The sequence below is a fragment of the Podarcis melisellensis genome (genome assembly GCF_964234715.1).
Source record: "Podarcis melisellensis genome assembly, chromosome: 6".
NCBI lineage: Eukaryota > Metazoa > Chordata > Lepidosauria > Squamata > Lacertidae > Podarcis > Podarcis melisellensis.
The window spans coordinates 42,579,709-42,596,697 of record NC_138538.1 but is presented as its reverse complement, the minus strand read 5'-3'; the positions used below and the strand labels follow the sequence as shown (position 1 = coordinate 42,596,697).

At 42.1% G+C, this 16,989-nt stretch overlaps 1 protein-coding gene across 1 annotated transcript; it reads left to right on the top strand.

Annotated features, from left to right (window-relative positions):
- The first annotated feature begins 8,006 nt into the window (after window positions 1–8,006).
- On the top strand, window positions 8,007–15,079 carry LOC309371691 (acidic mammalian chitinase-like). The gene is made up of 10 exons (XM_081914578.1): window positions 8,007–8,014; window positions 8,794–8,995; window positions 9,910–9,966; window positions 10,183–10,348; window positions 10,473–10,597; window positions 11,655–11,775; window positions 11,865–12,050; window positions 12,720–12,836; window positions 13,654–13,789; window positions 14,744–15,079. The coding sequence occupies exons 2-10, from the start codon at window positions 8,853–8,855 to the stop codon at window positions 15,007–15,009; spliced, it is 1,317 nt and encodes a 438-aa protein (XP_081770704.1). The 5' UTR covers window positions 8,007–8,014; window positions 8,794–8,852; the 3' UTR covers window positions 15,010–15,079.
- Window positions 15,080–16,989: the final 1,910 nt, after the last annotated feature.

Below are 16,989 nucleotides of genomic sequence, written 5' to 3'. Positions count from 1 at the left end.
GCCCTATTGTTCAACTTCTGATTGCCTTTTGTAAGCTGCCTTGGACCCCATTTTGGAGGGAAGGCATGGGATGTGTTGTGAACATTAGTTCTACTCAGAGTGGACGTATTAAGCGATTTGAATAACTTAGGTCCCTTCATTTCAGTTGGCTGGATTCAACTACCCAGTTCCACTAGCAGAAGAAGTAGTAGAAGAAGAAGAGTTTGGATTTGATATCCCGCTTTATCACTACCCGAAGGAGTCTCAAAGCGGCTAACAATCTCCTTTCCCTTCCTCCCCCACAACAAACACTCTGTGAGGTGAGTGGGGCTGAGGGACTCCAAAGAAGTGTGACTAGTCCAAGGTCACCCAGCAGCTGCATGTGGAGGAGCGGATACGCCAACCCGGTTCCCCAGATTACAAATCTACCACTCTTAACCACTACACCACACTGGCTCCCACTAGCACAGAGGGGCTTTTCCAACTCTCTCTTCCCCTTGCATGCCCCCAAGTCTGCTCTGGAGGGTCAGAAAATCCCTAGAACAGCAGTTTGGGAGAATGCTTCAATGTGCAAACAGAAATATTTGCACTAATGGTACAATCTCCTTAGAGCAATGTTGAATTCTCCCAATGAGTCTACTCTAAATAGAATTTATTTAAACTTGTCGGGTTGATTCCAAGTAATAATCTATCCCTGTCATATATGGTGGAACATTTGCACACATAGATATGTAAATCTGTATTTATTTGTGCCATATTCAAGCAAATGTAAAACAGCTCATCGCATAAAGGAACCTCTACAATTTAAAAATAATGTGCCCAACATCAAGAAATTGAAGTGTTCACCAACACTGGGTGGGCCACTGCTAAATAGTGTTTAGAGTAGATGGCAGTCTTGGAATGTTAATCTTAGTCCACTAGCTCAAACCATCACCTCTCTCTCTCTCATCATAGTAATCAACAACAACATCCACTGAGTGTGTTGTAAACTAACATGGGCTATAGATAGATGAGTGGAGCTTGATTTGTGCAGTGGAGTTTTCTTGGTTTCTCTCTGCATTACATTATCCTATGGCCCCTAAAGTCACTCCTGAGGGCCAAGCAACCCTCTGAATAGGGCATGGAGATGCTGCAGAGGGATGAAATTTGCAGTTGTGCACACACTTTCAGAAGTGCACACTGAAAGCACATGGGGTGGGGCAAACAGGTGTGATTCCCATTTGGCTAGAGATGATACAGATGATCAGTGCCAAGTGGTTACAGGCATACCATTATACTTTACTTCCCTGTCTGGTATAATGTATTCCTTTTGGGAAAGTATCATATTTTCTTCTTAAGGCTGCATTGTTAAGGGCAAACCTCTAGTGATAATGAGGAGCAGCTTATTAGCTATGTGCACGATTTATGCATGATGACTAAGATATTACAGTGGTACCTCGGGTTACAGACACTTCAGGTTACAGACTCCGCTAACCCAGAAATATTACCTCAGGTTAAGAACTTTGCTTCAGGATGAGAACAGAAATCGTGCAGCGGCGCCACAGCGGCAGCTGGAGGCCCCATTAGCTAAAGTGATGTTTCAGGTTAAGAACAGTTTCAGGTTAAGAACGGACCTCCAGAACGAATTAAGTTCTTAACCCGAGGTACCACTGTATTGTTAAATACCATGGTGATTTTTAAAAATGCATAAAATTAACGCTGAAAAACTTTTGCAATAGCTGAACTTTGTAAATCTTTTGTGGCCTGGGCAGGCCTGGAACTAGTTCCCATGTCTTGTTCCTCTCTAAGGAATCAAGTTCCGCCTTAATGGCATTTAACCATGGCTCAGCATCCTCTGAGGTTAAACTTTGGACCTCTTGGAAGCTTGAAGGTTCCCAAACCTTCTCTGAGTTACTAACAACAGCTGTATCTGCAATGACTGTTTTAGCAAACTCTTCAGCATACCTTTCGGGTGGTTTACCCTATGTGGCCCTTTCAGATCTGCATCCTATATACAACTATGGCCCAGGCAGGCTGCAGGTGGCAATAGAAAGCAAACTAAAAATGCTTTTGCGGTTCATCAAAACTATCCAGCAATATCAAGTTATAGGAAAACTGGTGCTATTAACAGTAATCCTTCTAGTTGGTTAATTGGTTCGGCAGCTTCCATGCATATGACATGTGATGCTAATTATTTTCCCCAAGCGTTAAATGATAACTAATCAGAGGCAGCTACAGGAGAGCTATGAGATTCAGATGAGGGTCAGATGCCTTGTCAATCCCAGCAGCTATATAATAGGACAACCCAGCCTGCGGCCTGCCCATATGGTGGGTCCATACTTCACATAGCAGATATTATTGCTGAGGTATGCTATTGTTCCTAGACAGTATCTTAAAAAGCAGAGACATCACCATGCCAACAAAGGTCTGTATAGTTAAAGCCATGGTTTTCCCAGTAGTGATGTATGGAAGTGAGAGCTGGAGCCAGTGTGGTGTAGTGGTTAAGAGCGGTAGTCTTGTAATCTGGGAAACCGGGTTCGAGTCTCCGCTCCTCCACATGCAGCTGCTGGGTGACCTTGGGCCAGTCATACTTCTTTGAAGTCTCTCAGCCCCACTCACCTCACAGAGTGTTTGTTGTGGGGGAGGAAGGGAAAGGAGAATGTTAGCCGCTTTGAGACTCCTGAAGGGGAGTGAAAGGCGGGATATCAAATCCAAACTCTTCTTCTTCTTCATAAAGAAGGCTGATCGCCGAAGAATTGATGCTTTTGAACTATGGTGCTGGAGGAGACTCTTGAGAGTCCCATGGACTGCAAGAAGAACAAACCGATCCATTCTTCAGGAAATCAGCCCTGAGTGCTCACTAGAAGGACAGATCCTGAAGCTGAGACTCCAATACTTTGGCCACCTCATGAGAAGAGAAGACTCCCTGGAAAAGACCCTGATGTTGGGAAAGATTGAGGGCATAAGGAGAAGGGGACGACAGAGGACGAGATGGTCGGACGGTGTTCTCGAAGCTACCAGCATGAGTCTGACCAAACTGCGGGAGGCAGTGGAAGACAGGAGGGCCTGGCGTGCTCTGGTCCATGGGGTCACGAAGAGTCGGACACGACTAAATGACTAAACAACAACAACAACAATGCTATTGTTCAGTGATGTTTTTTCCAGCAAATGTACCATGTGGGTGGCATGTCTGCATCTTTAATCAGGCTAGGAGCATGATTATATTATCCACAATTTGTTTATTTTCTTCAGAAAACAGCAGTGTCATCATAGCTTCCATAATGTGTGGTGTCATAAAGTGAGTGATAAAATGGATTATGTTTACATCACTACTACAAGCCCCAAGTTCCATTGATTCACTGGGTAGCCCTGGATAATTGAATATATCTCAGCATTCGGCTTCAATCCTATGCACACAACTTTAAGTGCCATTGAATAAAGTGGGTCTTATCTTTTAGTAAACACACACAGAATTGCTCTTTACATTCCCAGTCTGTAAGTGTAAAAAGTACTATGGAGTTGGTTCATTCAGTTCAATCCTTTGCCCCAAGAGCATTCATTAAAAGATAGCTATGACAATTTCTGTAAAAAAGGACCTAATGAGGAAATCTTCCAACCTCATTAAGTGACAACTCTGTTCCTGGTTGGTTCTATTCATTCGGCTGTTTTTGTAGCATCTCAACTCTACACATCTATAAAATTGTACTTTTTTTTTTAATCCTTCCCACTAGACCATCATAATCTCCATGGTCACCATCATGTGGTCTTCAACAAAATTGCTTTCTGGTCTCATCCAAAATATTCTCCAACTTTCCCTATCTTATGCTATGGCTTTTGTGTTGTTCACTTCAGTTGACCAGAAATAGAAATGTGAGCAATGTAACCTTCATAATAAGTATATAAAAACATTTCCCTCTGAATAATTGCTGTGGAAGAGTCTAACTTTGGCTTTGCATACGTGAAGGCAAACCAAGGCCGTTGAATAGGAAAGCCAAATGGGTATTTTCAAAACAATAGAAACTGCTTTGCTGTGGATATGGCAGGCTAAGTACAAACAGAGGGAGGTGGCTGGTGAGGCAAGAATAAATAGCCTTGACTTTCTTTCATTATTAGATGAAGCTCAATCAGTCAAGCTACTTGTCACGTTCTGAAGGTTAAGTTGACACCATGCCCAGTTAGAACATTTCAAAGAGTTTGCTCTGATTGATCAAATGTTTGCTCCACTCTTGCCAATATTTATCTTTATTCAAGGGGCATTCAGCAGAAAGATGCCAAAGGGGTGGAGGCTATTATTGAAGAAGTACTGAGTCACTACACTTCTCTTATATCACCCTATCCAAGTCAACAAATCTGAAAAACTCAGATGTTGAACATCTGAATTGCTCTATGACTGGCTCAACAAATAGCATCATCAAAATGGAACCACCTAATTAAACCAGGGTTGTGGAACCTGTGGCCTTCCAGATGTTCTTGAACTAGAACTCCTATCATCCCTGATTTCCCCCCATGCTGGTTGGGACTCCAACATCATGGTCCAACACCATCTGGAGGGCCAGAGGTTCCTCGCCACTGTATTAAAACCCTGGGTACTTTGAATATTAGTGCTATGTTTTATTTCCAGCCTGCCATCAACATGGAGAGAGAGCATCACCTGCTGATTCAAAATTGATTATGGAAACTGCCGATGCAGTCCTGGATGTATGATGGATCAACACAAATATTTGACTAGGAGCTGCTACAAAATATATCTGAATATGCATAAAAGCAGAAACCAGTGACATCATGTTCTGCACATTTTTCAAAAGCATGCAAAAGCTGACCCTGACTGTATTTGTCATGCAAATTTGTTATGGGGGTATAATTGCAAACAATAAGAGAATTTGTTGTCAGGTGACACACATTTTTGCTGGGCCCACTAGGATAAGACACCTGCAGTTTTATTTGTTATTATTTTATTGCATGAATATCCTTCTCTCCCCCTAAGGAGCTCAGGGAACATAGATGGGTTTCTTGCCTATTTTATTCTCACAGCACCCCGTGAGAATAAAGTAGGGTTAGGCAACAGGGGATGAAAATTCAGTTCACATTTAAAACAGAATCTATAAAATTTGCAAAACAATATGGGAACTACAACACAACCATCTTTCAAGATTCGCACTTACCCAAATTTTGCAAGGGAGTTCTCCAACGAAAAAATGTTTACAAAAATGCATATATTTGAAAAAGTGTGCATCAAAATGAATGTAATCATACCTTGGATCCCAAATGCCCTGGAACTCGGACATTTTGGCTCCTGAATGCCGCAAACCTGGAAGTGGTAGTTCCGGTTTGAGAATGTTCTTTTGGAACCCAAACTTCTGATGGGGCTTCTGTGGCTTCTGATTGGCTGCAGGAGCCAATAGATTCTGTTCGACTTCCAAGGTACAGCTGTATCTTAGTGAAAATAACACACAAGCATGCATTATATTAGGAGAACTTGCTAGCAACAATAAACTTCATCCAAAAATGTGTTTATTAGGAAAAATTAAGATAAGATAAGATAAATTTATTGTCATTGTCCGTATATACACAGTATACACAACAACGAAAATCAAACACCCAAAGACTGGGTTCACATACACATTTGCACGTATCTCCAACACTCTCATCCTATTCAGACATAATCTATAAAACATAACATAATCCAGAATATAACATAACCTATTAAAGGCATAACATAACCTAAAACCTATCTCATTCCTTCCTACTCCCTGCTTGCTATTTCTTGCAACTGGCCCTGAGATCATTATTTAGTGCAATCAGAGCTCTTGGATAGAAACTATTCAGAAGGCGTGTGGTTCGTGTTTTCATTGTCCTATATCTTCTGCCCGAAGGCAACAGTTCAAAGAAGTTGTGAGCAGGATGGGTGGGATCTCTCAGGATATTGTGTGACTTCTTGAAGCTGCGAGACGTGAAGATCTCATCCAGGGTTGGTAGTTGGAGCCCAATAACATTCTGGACAATTTTAATTATTCTCTGTAAAGCTTTTTTATCCATTTCAGAGCTGCTCCCATACCACGATAATATACTATAGGTTAAGACACTCTCGATGGTACTGTGATAATAGGACAGAAGTAGGTGCTGAAATAGATTCAGTCCCCTGAGCATTCTCAGGAAATACAACCTCCCCTGCACCTTCCTCACAACCATATTAATATTTGCAGTCCATGAGAGGTCCTCAGAGATATAAATGCCCAGGTATTTAAAACTACCAACCCTCTCCACCTCCTCGCCATTTATGTGCAATGGTAAAAATACACTTTTCTTTCTCCTAAAGTCAATTATGAGTTCTTTAGTTTTTTTGGTGTTAAGCATAAGATTGTTTTCTTTACACCATTGAATTAACCCCTGTACTTCTTTCCTATAAGCAGTCTCATCGTTCTCACTAATGAGCCCCACCACTGTTGTATCATCCGCAAATTTGATGATTGTGTTGGACTTATACAGTGGGGTGCAATCAAATGTGTACAGGGAATAGAGAAAGGGACTTAGCACACATCCCTGAGGGGCTCCTGTGCTTAATACTAGAGTAGAAGAATAGTAAGGTCCCATTCTCACTGTCTGCGGCCTATCAGTCAGGAAATTCCTTACCCACAGACAGATCTTCTGATGTATACCCAAATTGGTCATTTTAAGGAGTAACCTGTCTGGCAGAATTGTATTGAAGGCAGAACTATAGTCCACAAACAACAGCCTTGCGTAGGTTCCCTGTCGTTCTAGATGACTCAGTACAGTATGGACAGCGATGGAAATAGCATCACCAGTAGATCTGTTTCTTCTGTATGCAAACTGGAACGGGTCTAGAAAAATTCACACTAAAATGCCGAAGAATTTTCACCAGGACAAAAATAAAATAAAAAGTTGCTGCAGAAATGTAGAGAACTGAATTGAAGACACACCCCTCCCATCCCTGGTAGTGATTGTTCCAAGGGCAGTTCCCCTAGTCTGACCACTATATCACATGGGTTCTCTTTTGGTCTTTGCCAGGGTAGAGACTTTTGAAGTGATAGTCAGATGCTCAAGTTGCTGTTGCCCTTGAATACATGGGATTTTATTGATTGTTCTATTTGTCTGGGTAGTATGCAATCTGGTGGGTGCACCACAGGTGTGTGGGTTCCACAGTGATAGCTGATATTTCAGCCTCCATATAAAGCCTTGCTCATCTCCTGATCTGGACTTCCATTCGAAGTCAGGAGGAAAGATGGGGAAATTTCTGCTGTGGGTTGGTAAGTCACTCTTGCATTCTCGAGACCTGCCAACTGTTGAAACCAGATTTTTTTTTAAAAAAACATCCCTGGAAAGCTTTGCATTATGACATCTTTCCCTATTAAGTTTTGAAGAAATTAAGCTAAAACATTTGCTTAAGGGCAGATTCAGTGGGTGAACAATTTCTTTGTGGTCAGGGTCATTTGATGGCCCGATATGAGATCAGGAAGTCTTATTACCGGCAATCCACTTTCCCAAAGGTGGGAATTCCAGAGGCATCTCTGAGTTTAGGTTTCTTTGTATGAGAAAGCATCAGTGTTTTGATAGCATTCAATTCGTTCACAAATATAGAAGCAGCTCATAGTGGAGCCGACAGGAAAGCTGCTCATCTTGCACCAACCCTTCAGAGACAACAATTGCACTCCAGGGATATTTCCACTTCATCAAACACACAGTCTCCAAATTCAAAGGCCAAACTGTTTCTCTGCCATCTCCCTTAGCATTGGGGCATGGGGAGGCGGGACACAAGAAGGAGCTTGGCAGCTGATTCAGTGAAGGTTGCCTGTCCAGTGTAAGTACCAGAGCTGGGAATGTAGCACAGCTTCAAGTCCTCCTACTGTTGGCCGTGGGATAGGTTTGTATTCTTAGACATAACACACTTTTGGCTTCTGGGTAGCTTTATGGACACTGGGAAAACATTAACAATGGAATGGAACCCTGCTCGTGGTGTTTCTCACTTTCTCTTTTCCTATTATTCTTATTCTGTCATTTTCTTTTGCAGGCCTGGCCATTTTGCTGCACCTGCAGCTGGGTAAGCCGCTTATTCATTTTATTTGTTTGTGTCCATGTGGCTGCATTATATATGTGAAGATGCATCATGACCTGATTCCCGCTAATGGAAGGAACTGGACACTGATAAATAAAGTCACACTAATGAAACATTTACAATATGCCTCTCCCCCCAATTTCTCTGAAATACAGAAATAGGGGCACAGTAGGGACAATGATTTACTAGGAGCAGGCAAGAGTGTACAGACTGTTCCTGGTACAATAAGAGGGACAAGGGAGTACATGGCACTCATAGGGATAACTGAGCTCAAGGTTGCAATGACATGTTGTTGTCACAGGGAAAGGGACTGGAAGATGAGGGAGAGGGAAATACCTCAGTATAAAATACAGTGGTACCTTGGGTTACAGATGCTTCAGGTTACAGACGCTTCAGGTTACAGACTCCGCTAACCCAAAAATAATACCTTGGGTTAAGAACTTTGCTTCAGGATGAAAACAGAAATTGTGTGGCGGCGGCGCAGCGACAGCGGGAGGCCCCATTAGCTAAAGTGGTACCTCAGGCTAAGAACAGTTTCAGGTTAAGAACGGACCTCTGGAATGAATTAAGTTCTTAACCTGAGGTACAGAAGTCCAGCTCAGATGATATGTAAAATCTAAAAATCCTTAATATTATTGCTGAAGAAAATGCATGTAAGAGCAAACCCTGTGTTACTTGAATCAGTCATTGAATGTGTGACATGAATAAGCCACAAGCAGAGGTTTCTTCTGTCTAATTAACTGTGGTTTTCTTTCTCCATCCAGGCACAGCTTATAAACTCGTGTGCTACTTCACCAACTGGTCTCAGTATAGGCCAAGCCCTATGACGTATTTCCCGGAAAATGTCGATCCACAGCTTTGCACCCACTTGTGTTATGCCTTTGTTACTATGAAAAACAACGAGATAGCACCTTATGAATGGAATGATGAAGAACTCTTCCCTCGGATCCAAGCACTGAAAGAGAGGTCAGAATTATGAAGTTGTGTTAAGGTAGCTTATCTGAATCCTGCTTATAAATACAGGGTGATAAACAATGATAGAGAAGACCGGTTGAGTGATATCCAATGAAGTAGTTTCAATAGTGCTAGGCCTCTGGCTGCTCCTCACTCTCTTTTCCCCACATGCCCCTTGCTCCCTCCCCAGTTCTGGACAGTTGGGGGAACTTACAGAACACATTTGAGGCATGCATGGGTGAAGGAGAGGGAGTGGAAGTTCTAAAGTGCAGCCAGAAATTCATGCGCTAATAGAACTACCTTGTTGGAAGCCACTCATTTAAATCAATGGGCATAAATAAAGTCCACTGATGTCACACTGTAATGACTTAGCTGGATATTACCCATACTCTGCAACAGCTATAAATGCAGAATAAACTATCAGCACAGCACCACTCAAACACACATCTCCTTCTTGTGCCTGCATCTGTGGCACAGAAGAATTTGGTTGCTGTTGATTCTTGTCTCTGAAGGTAGTGGCAGAGTAAATTTTGGATTTCTTTCACAACTTCACTCTATAATTCTGTTGTTCACATGTTGCATGCAACTCATTTTGGTAGAAGTGGAATCTGCTGTTGTGCCTGCATTCATGGGAGTGACATAATATGTTAAACAAGGGTGAGATCTCATGGATTCCATCTGGTTTCAGATATTGGGTCATCAGTGCTGCATTGCGCATGCTGCATAATTTCATTGTATGGCAAAGGGTGTTGTGAGCAAGTGGCTACCAGTGTCAGTGTGGCCGCACGGCCAGATTTTATAGTTCAAAGGTGCAGTGCAAACACTGTCATTTTTCTTTATCATTAAAGAAAATAGTGTTGAGGGAGGGGTGTTTAAAAGCAGCAAAATAATTGTGCTGTTTGTACTGTGTCTGCCTTTTCTCACAGGAATTCAGAACTGGTGACACTGCTCTCAATTGGAGGATGGAACTTTGGCACCGAATTGTGAGTCTTTTCCTATTCATTTTATGCAGGCACCACTGATGGTGAGAAGGTTACTGATAACACCATACATAGCCTGAATCACTTCTAAGTCCCAGATATTTCTGAACAAAGAATTAACGAAGAGTGCTTAACTTGGCTGTGTTATGCTCTAAAGTTTGTTTTTGTCTGCACTAGCAGAAAAAAAGAAATCATATTTAAGAGTGGACTTCTCCACAGGTTCACCATCATGGTTTCTACAGCTGCGAATCGCAAGACCTTCATAAATTCAGTGATTGCATACCTCCGTAAATATGGTTTTGATGGAATTGACCTAGACTTTGAATACCCAGGCTCTAGGGGAAGCCCTTCTGAGGACAAGCAACGCTTTACCACCCTGGTTCAGGTAGGAATGTCACCTGAATACACCAGTTGCAAATATTCTTGACCATTTTACCTGCTTTACTCAAGACATTAATAAATTCATTTATCCTGTTGAATAAGCATTGCTCACCATTCTTGTATCATAGGAAATGCGGGATGCCTTTACACAGGAAGCTGCAAGAAGCGGGGCGTCTAGTCTACTGATCACAGCAGCAGTGTCTGCTGGTGTGGAAACGATTGATGCTGGATATGAAATTGCTAAGCTAGGGCAGTAAGTAGAATTCTCAAGATACCCTGGTCTAATTCAATGTGATCTTGCACAGTTATTGTATGCAGAAAGTACACCCTCTCCTTTTATAAATACAGGAACAGGTTGAAATCATAATGGTCATCTTTTCTAAATACAACAATTAATGCACCCTATGTAAAAACACATATTACTAGGGTCGGTTTTCAACACTGCACATGGGCTCCTCAAATTTACCAGGACTGACAATTCTCTTGAAATGAATGGGATTTCCAAACCAGTGTTTTTAAGATCAGGGTTTTAATATCTCTTGTAAAAGATCCTGGGAGATTCATTAGGTGTGGATGAGTGTTGGGCTGTTGCTGTTAGGATTGCAGTGGCTCCTCAAAGTCTGAGAGATTGCTGAGATGGATGTTTTAATGGCTAAAGGAAGAATATATTTTTATCTGATTTAGAAGAGTAATGGACACTTTTTATTCAGAATGTACTCTATATTGTAACCATGTAACACTGCAAAAACGTGTTTTGGCAATTGCTTTTCTTTCTTAACAAAACCAATAGTAGACAAAAGTAATTAAAAATGGGAGTAGGATGGTTTGTGCTCCCCCCTCACTCATAGCCATAGGTTGTATCCAGTTGTGACCCTCTGCTGATGGAAGGCTCTTGGGCCTACCACAAGTTTCTGTTGATGGAAATGAGGAAGACCATTTTTCCTGATTTCCTCTTCTCTCTGCACTTCCCTCAAATCTGCTCAAATGGGTTGGTAGATATTTTGGAACAACATAGTAGGCTGTGTGAGGGGAAAGAGAAGAATTCACAGACCTCTCCCATTGAATCAGAGAACCTTCTGTCAGCCAGGTTGGACTTCTGATCCATAGGACTGAACTGCATATTTTCCATATCTTACAAGGGCAAGGGGAAGTCTATGTATATGGGATTCAGTAAGTGCAAAATGATGCTCCATTTGACTGGTGGCATTTTAGTTCATTCCCCCACAAGAGCAAACCACAATGACACAGTGGTTGAATTCAGTGCCTGGGGAGCCACCGCTTCCTAACGGATGATTACTGATTTGCATCAGACTCATGGATTTCATCAGCGTGATGACGTATGACTTCCACGGTGACTGGGATAGCACCACTGGATGCAACAGCCCCCTGTACTCAGGTTCTGACTGGTGTGACGTCGACTATTTCAACTGCGTGAGTAAAGATCCCTTGAAGCCCCTTTCTTATCTATCTAGTAAGATGAAAATACATTGTAAAAGATGCACCTCTTTGTGTTTTGGCAGGCGTATGCGATGGAGTATTGGAGAGACCAAGGGGCCCCGGCTGAGAAACTCCTCATGGGATTCCCCACCTATGGGCGTTCTTTCACGCTCAGTAATAGTGGCAGCACAGGTCTCTGTGCTTCAGTCTCTGGTGCTGGTCCCCCAGGGAGGTATACAGAGGAGGCTGGATATTGGGCTTACTTTGAGGTAACCTGAGAACATGACGCTTTGTAATAATGAATTTTATAATTACACATATCAAAGGTTCAGGTTTGTTGCTGTTACTGAGAATAGTTACTGTGATGCAGTTCATATTTGTATTGGGGGGGAAAGGTCCACAAACCTCCTTCGTCCTTTCATGAGATACCAGAAGAGTTGAAAGACAAACTTACTTGTCCACCATCATTTCTGCATTACAGTCGTACCTTGGAAGTCGAATGGAAACCATTCCGGATGTCTGTTCGACTTCCAAAATGTTCAGAAACCAAAGCGTGGCTTCTGATTGGCTGTAGGAAGCTCCTGCAGCCAATCAGAAGTTGTGGAAGCCCCATTGGACGTTTGGCTTCCAAAAGAACGTTTGAAAACCGGAACACTCACTTCTGGGTTTTGATTGTTTGGGAGCCGATTTGTCCAGGAGCCAAGGCGTTTGAGATCCAAGGTATGACTGTACATGTCAAGTCCTCAGTGAGTCTAAATCAAGCTGCCTAATTTTCAGCCAGGCATTGTTCAGTGATGTGGATCCCTATCAGGGATGCTAAAGTGTTCGATTTCCTGTATCAGAAGGAACTTAGACGAGATGACTCAAAGCAAAATAGCAATAGCTTATTTGTTTCAAGGCAAGTCTGGATAATCTTGTTAATTTTCTGGTTTTCATAGGTGTGCGCTTTCCTAAAGGATGCTGAAGTACGATGGCTGGAGGATCAAAAAGTCCCATATGCCTACAAGGGGAATGTATGGGTTACGTATGATGACATTTGTAGTTATAGACACAAAGTAAGCTTTTTTGTTTGTTTTAAAACTTTATTTACTAATTCTACCTCTAAAATATTTATTTCTGCTGTTGAGACATACATGATTACACTTGTTACTGAAGGGAGAATGATTGAACATTACCCTCTTTTTCCTTGCCATACAATTTTATAAATGTCTAACATGTCTCCCTGTTGTTAAATTAGCTGCAGGGAGAGCAGTAAGGTAAACATTTGTACCATTGTATGATAGTTGGAGGAGATTTTTGTCTGGTCCATACTTTAAATGAACCAAACCAATTTGTACTGCCTGAACTAATAGCCAGACCAGAACATAATTATCCCTCAGATTCCACACTTCTCCAAATGTTGTGATAAACTTCTTGGCTCAAATAACATATTTGGCTGCATGAAAAAAAGGATATTTTAAGATAGAAATGAGTTTAAGTTTTTAAATCCATATTTTGTGATAAAATACATATTTAGATACAAATGTTCATACAGACTTGTTGTATGCAGATATATCACAGATTAATGTGGAAATGGGATGGAATAAACTTATGAATGAACACATGCACAATTGATACAGAATGATTTCTCTATCATCACCCTTAATCTTATCTTTTCTAAATTTAGAAGCCCCTAAACCCTGGAAGGTCTAATGGGTGGGTCAAAGACAGTTCTTTTTAATGAATTAATTCTATGGAGGGTAATGATATACCGGTACTAACTGTTATATCATCTATTTCTGTCTACCTTTTTTGGGTGATTCCATTGCATCTGTTTACATTTGATGGCAAATCAGAATATATAGTCAATTTTTACATTTCTTAAAATTGTAGGTCAAATATCTGAAAGAGCATAAGTTTGGAGGTGCCATGGTTTGGGCCATAGACTTGGATGACTTCCGTGGTACTGAATGTAATCAGGGAATAAATCCTTTAATAACTGAGCTGAAGCGATTGCTTGAAACAAATGGTAAGAGAGTGTGATGGAGTGCAACTTTTTCATCTTCTCTAGTATTGAGATGGGAATGAAAAGTGCATAACATATTCTGAGCAAGCCTGAATTGTTGGTGTCACTCTTGATGGCCTTTCCCAATAGTTACAATAATGACAACCTAGGCGACTGTGTTGGAGCAGAAGTTCCTCTATATTATTACTTGGCTGGTTTTGTGCTTGAGAAGCCTTCTCTTTCACCCACACCAGGGGTTCTCAAAATTTCTAGCTCACTCAAGAAGGCTGGGAACCATGCCCACATGTATTGTAAACGTGCATTCACATAATAATGGTGCTGAGGCAGAGCTAGTCACAAATGGTGGAGGATGGAGCCAGAGTTTGGCATAATCAGTTGGCAATTACAAACATCATATTCTGTTGATATCTAATTCCTCTTCAGAAATGGTTCCTTCTTTTCTTCTCCCGCAGCCCATCTGTCCCTTTTGCCTCCCTCCTTCCCATTTTCTCTTTTCCTTCCCTCAGACTTGGCTAGCCACTCTGCCCATTTCCTTTATTCTATTCTCTTCCTTCCCCCTGCCTCCATCTTAGCATGTTAAAGCCTTGTTCTCTAACCAGCTCCTGCACACACACGCCCCTCTGCACTGCACATGTTGGGGTAGGTCCAACTAAAAGCCTATGGTACATCCAGGAAATGGGCTGTGGTGCTGAGGCCCATTACTGGTTCTTAGCCTACAGTTAGACCAGCTGGAGAGAATATCTGACATCTGAGAGAGAGCTATCATTTCGTTGACTTTGGGAATGGACTTTGGTAGGGAACTGAAAGACTCTGTAGTCTTCTCCCTCAGTTGCATCCACCATGCACATGCAGTGGGAATAAGGGAGATGAGGAGAACAGGGAAAAGAGAAAGGTGTCTCTCTGTGTATAAATGAGAATACCACAACTGTTAACACTAGCTGTTCAATTTTGTTTCAGATCCCATTGTGCCAGACTGCCCTCTGGTTGATCCTCCAAGTACACCTACGGTTGATCCTTCAGTTACGCCCACAGTTGATCCTGTCGTCACGACGCCAGCGGATTCAGGAGATGAAACTTTTTGTGTTGGGAAAGTTGATGGCATGCATGCAGACCCCAAAGACAAGTCAAAATTCTACATTTGTGTGGGAAACCGGACTTTTCAATTTAGTTGTGCAGCTGGCCTGGTCTTCAATGACAGCTGCAAGTGCTGTGACTACCCATAATATGAACACTATCCCAAACAAACAACAAAGATCAGGCTTACTGTGGAAGTCTCCTCTTCTCCTAAATAAAATTGTGAAACAGCCATGGGGTTCCAGTACACAATCATTTCAAAGCCAGTACACAATAATAAGAACCATTATTAACACTATGCATCAAGACAGGATGTGAGTCACTGATTTTCTAAGGCAGTTCAGAAACAATTTGCAGCTTTAAAGTAGTGACTTGCATTCTGTTTTGATAGAGCAAACCTTAGCACAACAACTAGAACCATAGGAAATTGCCTTATTTTAGGTCTGTTTTCATGTCCACATAGCCCAGAAGTGGCTGTAGCTCTCCAGAGTCTCAGGGAGAGGTTTTCCCCATCACACGCTAGCTGATGCTTTTTCCAAGTAGAGATGCCTGGGACTGTGAAAAGTCAAAGTTAAAGCAGCAACAGCTTATGTAAGACAACCACAATATGAGAACATTAATTGCCTCTTTGCTGCTTGCTGGCAGACACCTTTCTAGCTCTCCTTACTCAAATTTGTGATCTCCTCCAGCATTGTTCAGATGCAGGCCTTATTCTGACGTGCCTTTCTCTATTTAAGATTGAGTTTCAGTGTGTCTTCCCACCCTCACCACCCACCATAGAGTGTTTGCTAGTGCCTACTTCAATTGGTTGAATAGGGAGAAATGGCTTCACTATCCATCTCAGAACTTTGGCAGAATAAGATCTGTTGTCTATTAAGTACGCTCCTATTCAATGTACTCTGGTATACTGGCTGCTACTGAGATCTTCTGTATCAGCTCATGTGGTCTCCCACTGAGCTACTCGGCTTAATTATACTCTGCTTCCATAAGTTGTCCTCCATCAGCAGGGTTTTGCATAGGATCTATGGGGAAGGTGTTTTCTCTTTGGTGTTTCACAGCTCACGCAAGACAGTAAATACTGGGTGCATATCACTTTCCAGAACTCAAGAATCCAAGACTGAATACAAGAAGGCGCATGGTAGTTTACAGTAAGTCAAACTAAGTGAAGATAGGAAGTTGCTCTGTCCTCCAGGCATCTTATGAAAAATATAATTACAGGCTTCAGGCTTGAACCTTTGAACACAACCAAGGCCCATTTCCCACCACAGAGTGACTTTTAGCTCAGTTATTGCAATGGAAAACCACATGGAACCTGATCTGTGAATGAGTTGCCTACCATCATACTTGTGGCTAGAATACCTTGGGGGCAGCCTGTAGCCACCCACAGCCTTGAATCCATCTATATAAAGAGTAGGATTCTTGACACTGATCCATTAACACAAATCTTTCCCATTTGAGATGGCAGAAACAAATGGAAAAGCAAGAGTGATTTTAATACATCTAAGCCAGGGGGAGCCTGTCCTATTTCACCATGAACATGCCGCCATGCTGCTGAACCATGTCACAACCCTTACCTGGGAAGCTGTAGAGGTAGTACTCCAACCAGTGCCCCTGACAGCGGAGAAGATCTCATGAGATCTTGCTGGAAACTGGTGCTGCTGCTGGCAATGCTTCTTCACTGGTGGTGAAGGTGGTGGGGAGGGACTGATTTGCCCACAGGGGCACTGCCTCTTTTATTTCCACTGCCTGAGGCAGCTGCTTCGGTCTGCCTCATGGGTGGGCTGGCCCTGATCTTAGTTATCATTTGTTCTGGCCATGAAGAGCAGATTTACTTTCCAATGGAAAGATTTTTGTGGAAATTCTTGTTGTGTCAATTAGATTTTAAAATTTCAGTGATGAAAAACAGTAATATTTCAATTATCCAGCTGCTGTATAATGGAAATCAACATTGCATTAAGCAGTGTTCGGTCAGGGCAAGCATTTCAGCTTTTCTGGTGAATCGTTCTCCCCTCTGCTCCCTCCCCTTATTCTTGGAGTTCTTCTGAGCTTCCCAGAGCCAACTAAAGGGGGTGAGTGGGGAGCAAGGGGGAAAGGCAGAGTATGGCCTTCATCATGGCTAGTAGCTATTG

Coding starts and splice junctions, on each gene's coding strand:
- LOC309371691 (XM_081914578.1), top strand. CDS start 8,853: ATGACGTATTTCCCGGAAAATGTCGATCCACAGCTTTGCACCCACTTG. Junction 12,051..12,719: donor GATATTGGGCTTACTTTGAG/GTAACCTGAGAA, acceptor TGGTTTTCATAG/GTGTGCGCTTTCCTAAAGGA. Junction 13,790..14,743: donor GCGATTGCTTGAAACAAATG/GTAAGAGAGTGT, acceptor ATTTTGTTTCAG/ATCCCATTGTGCCAGACTGC.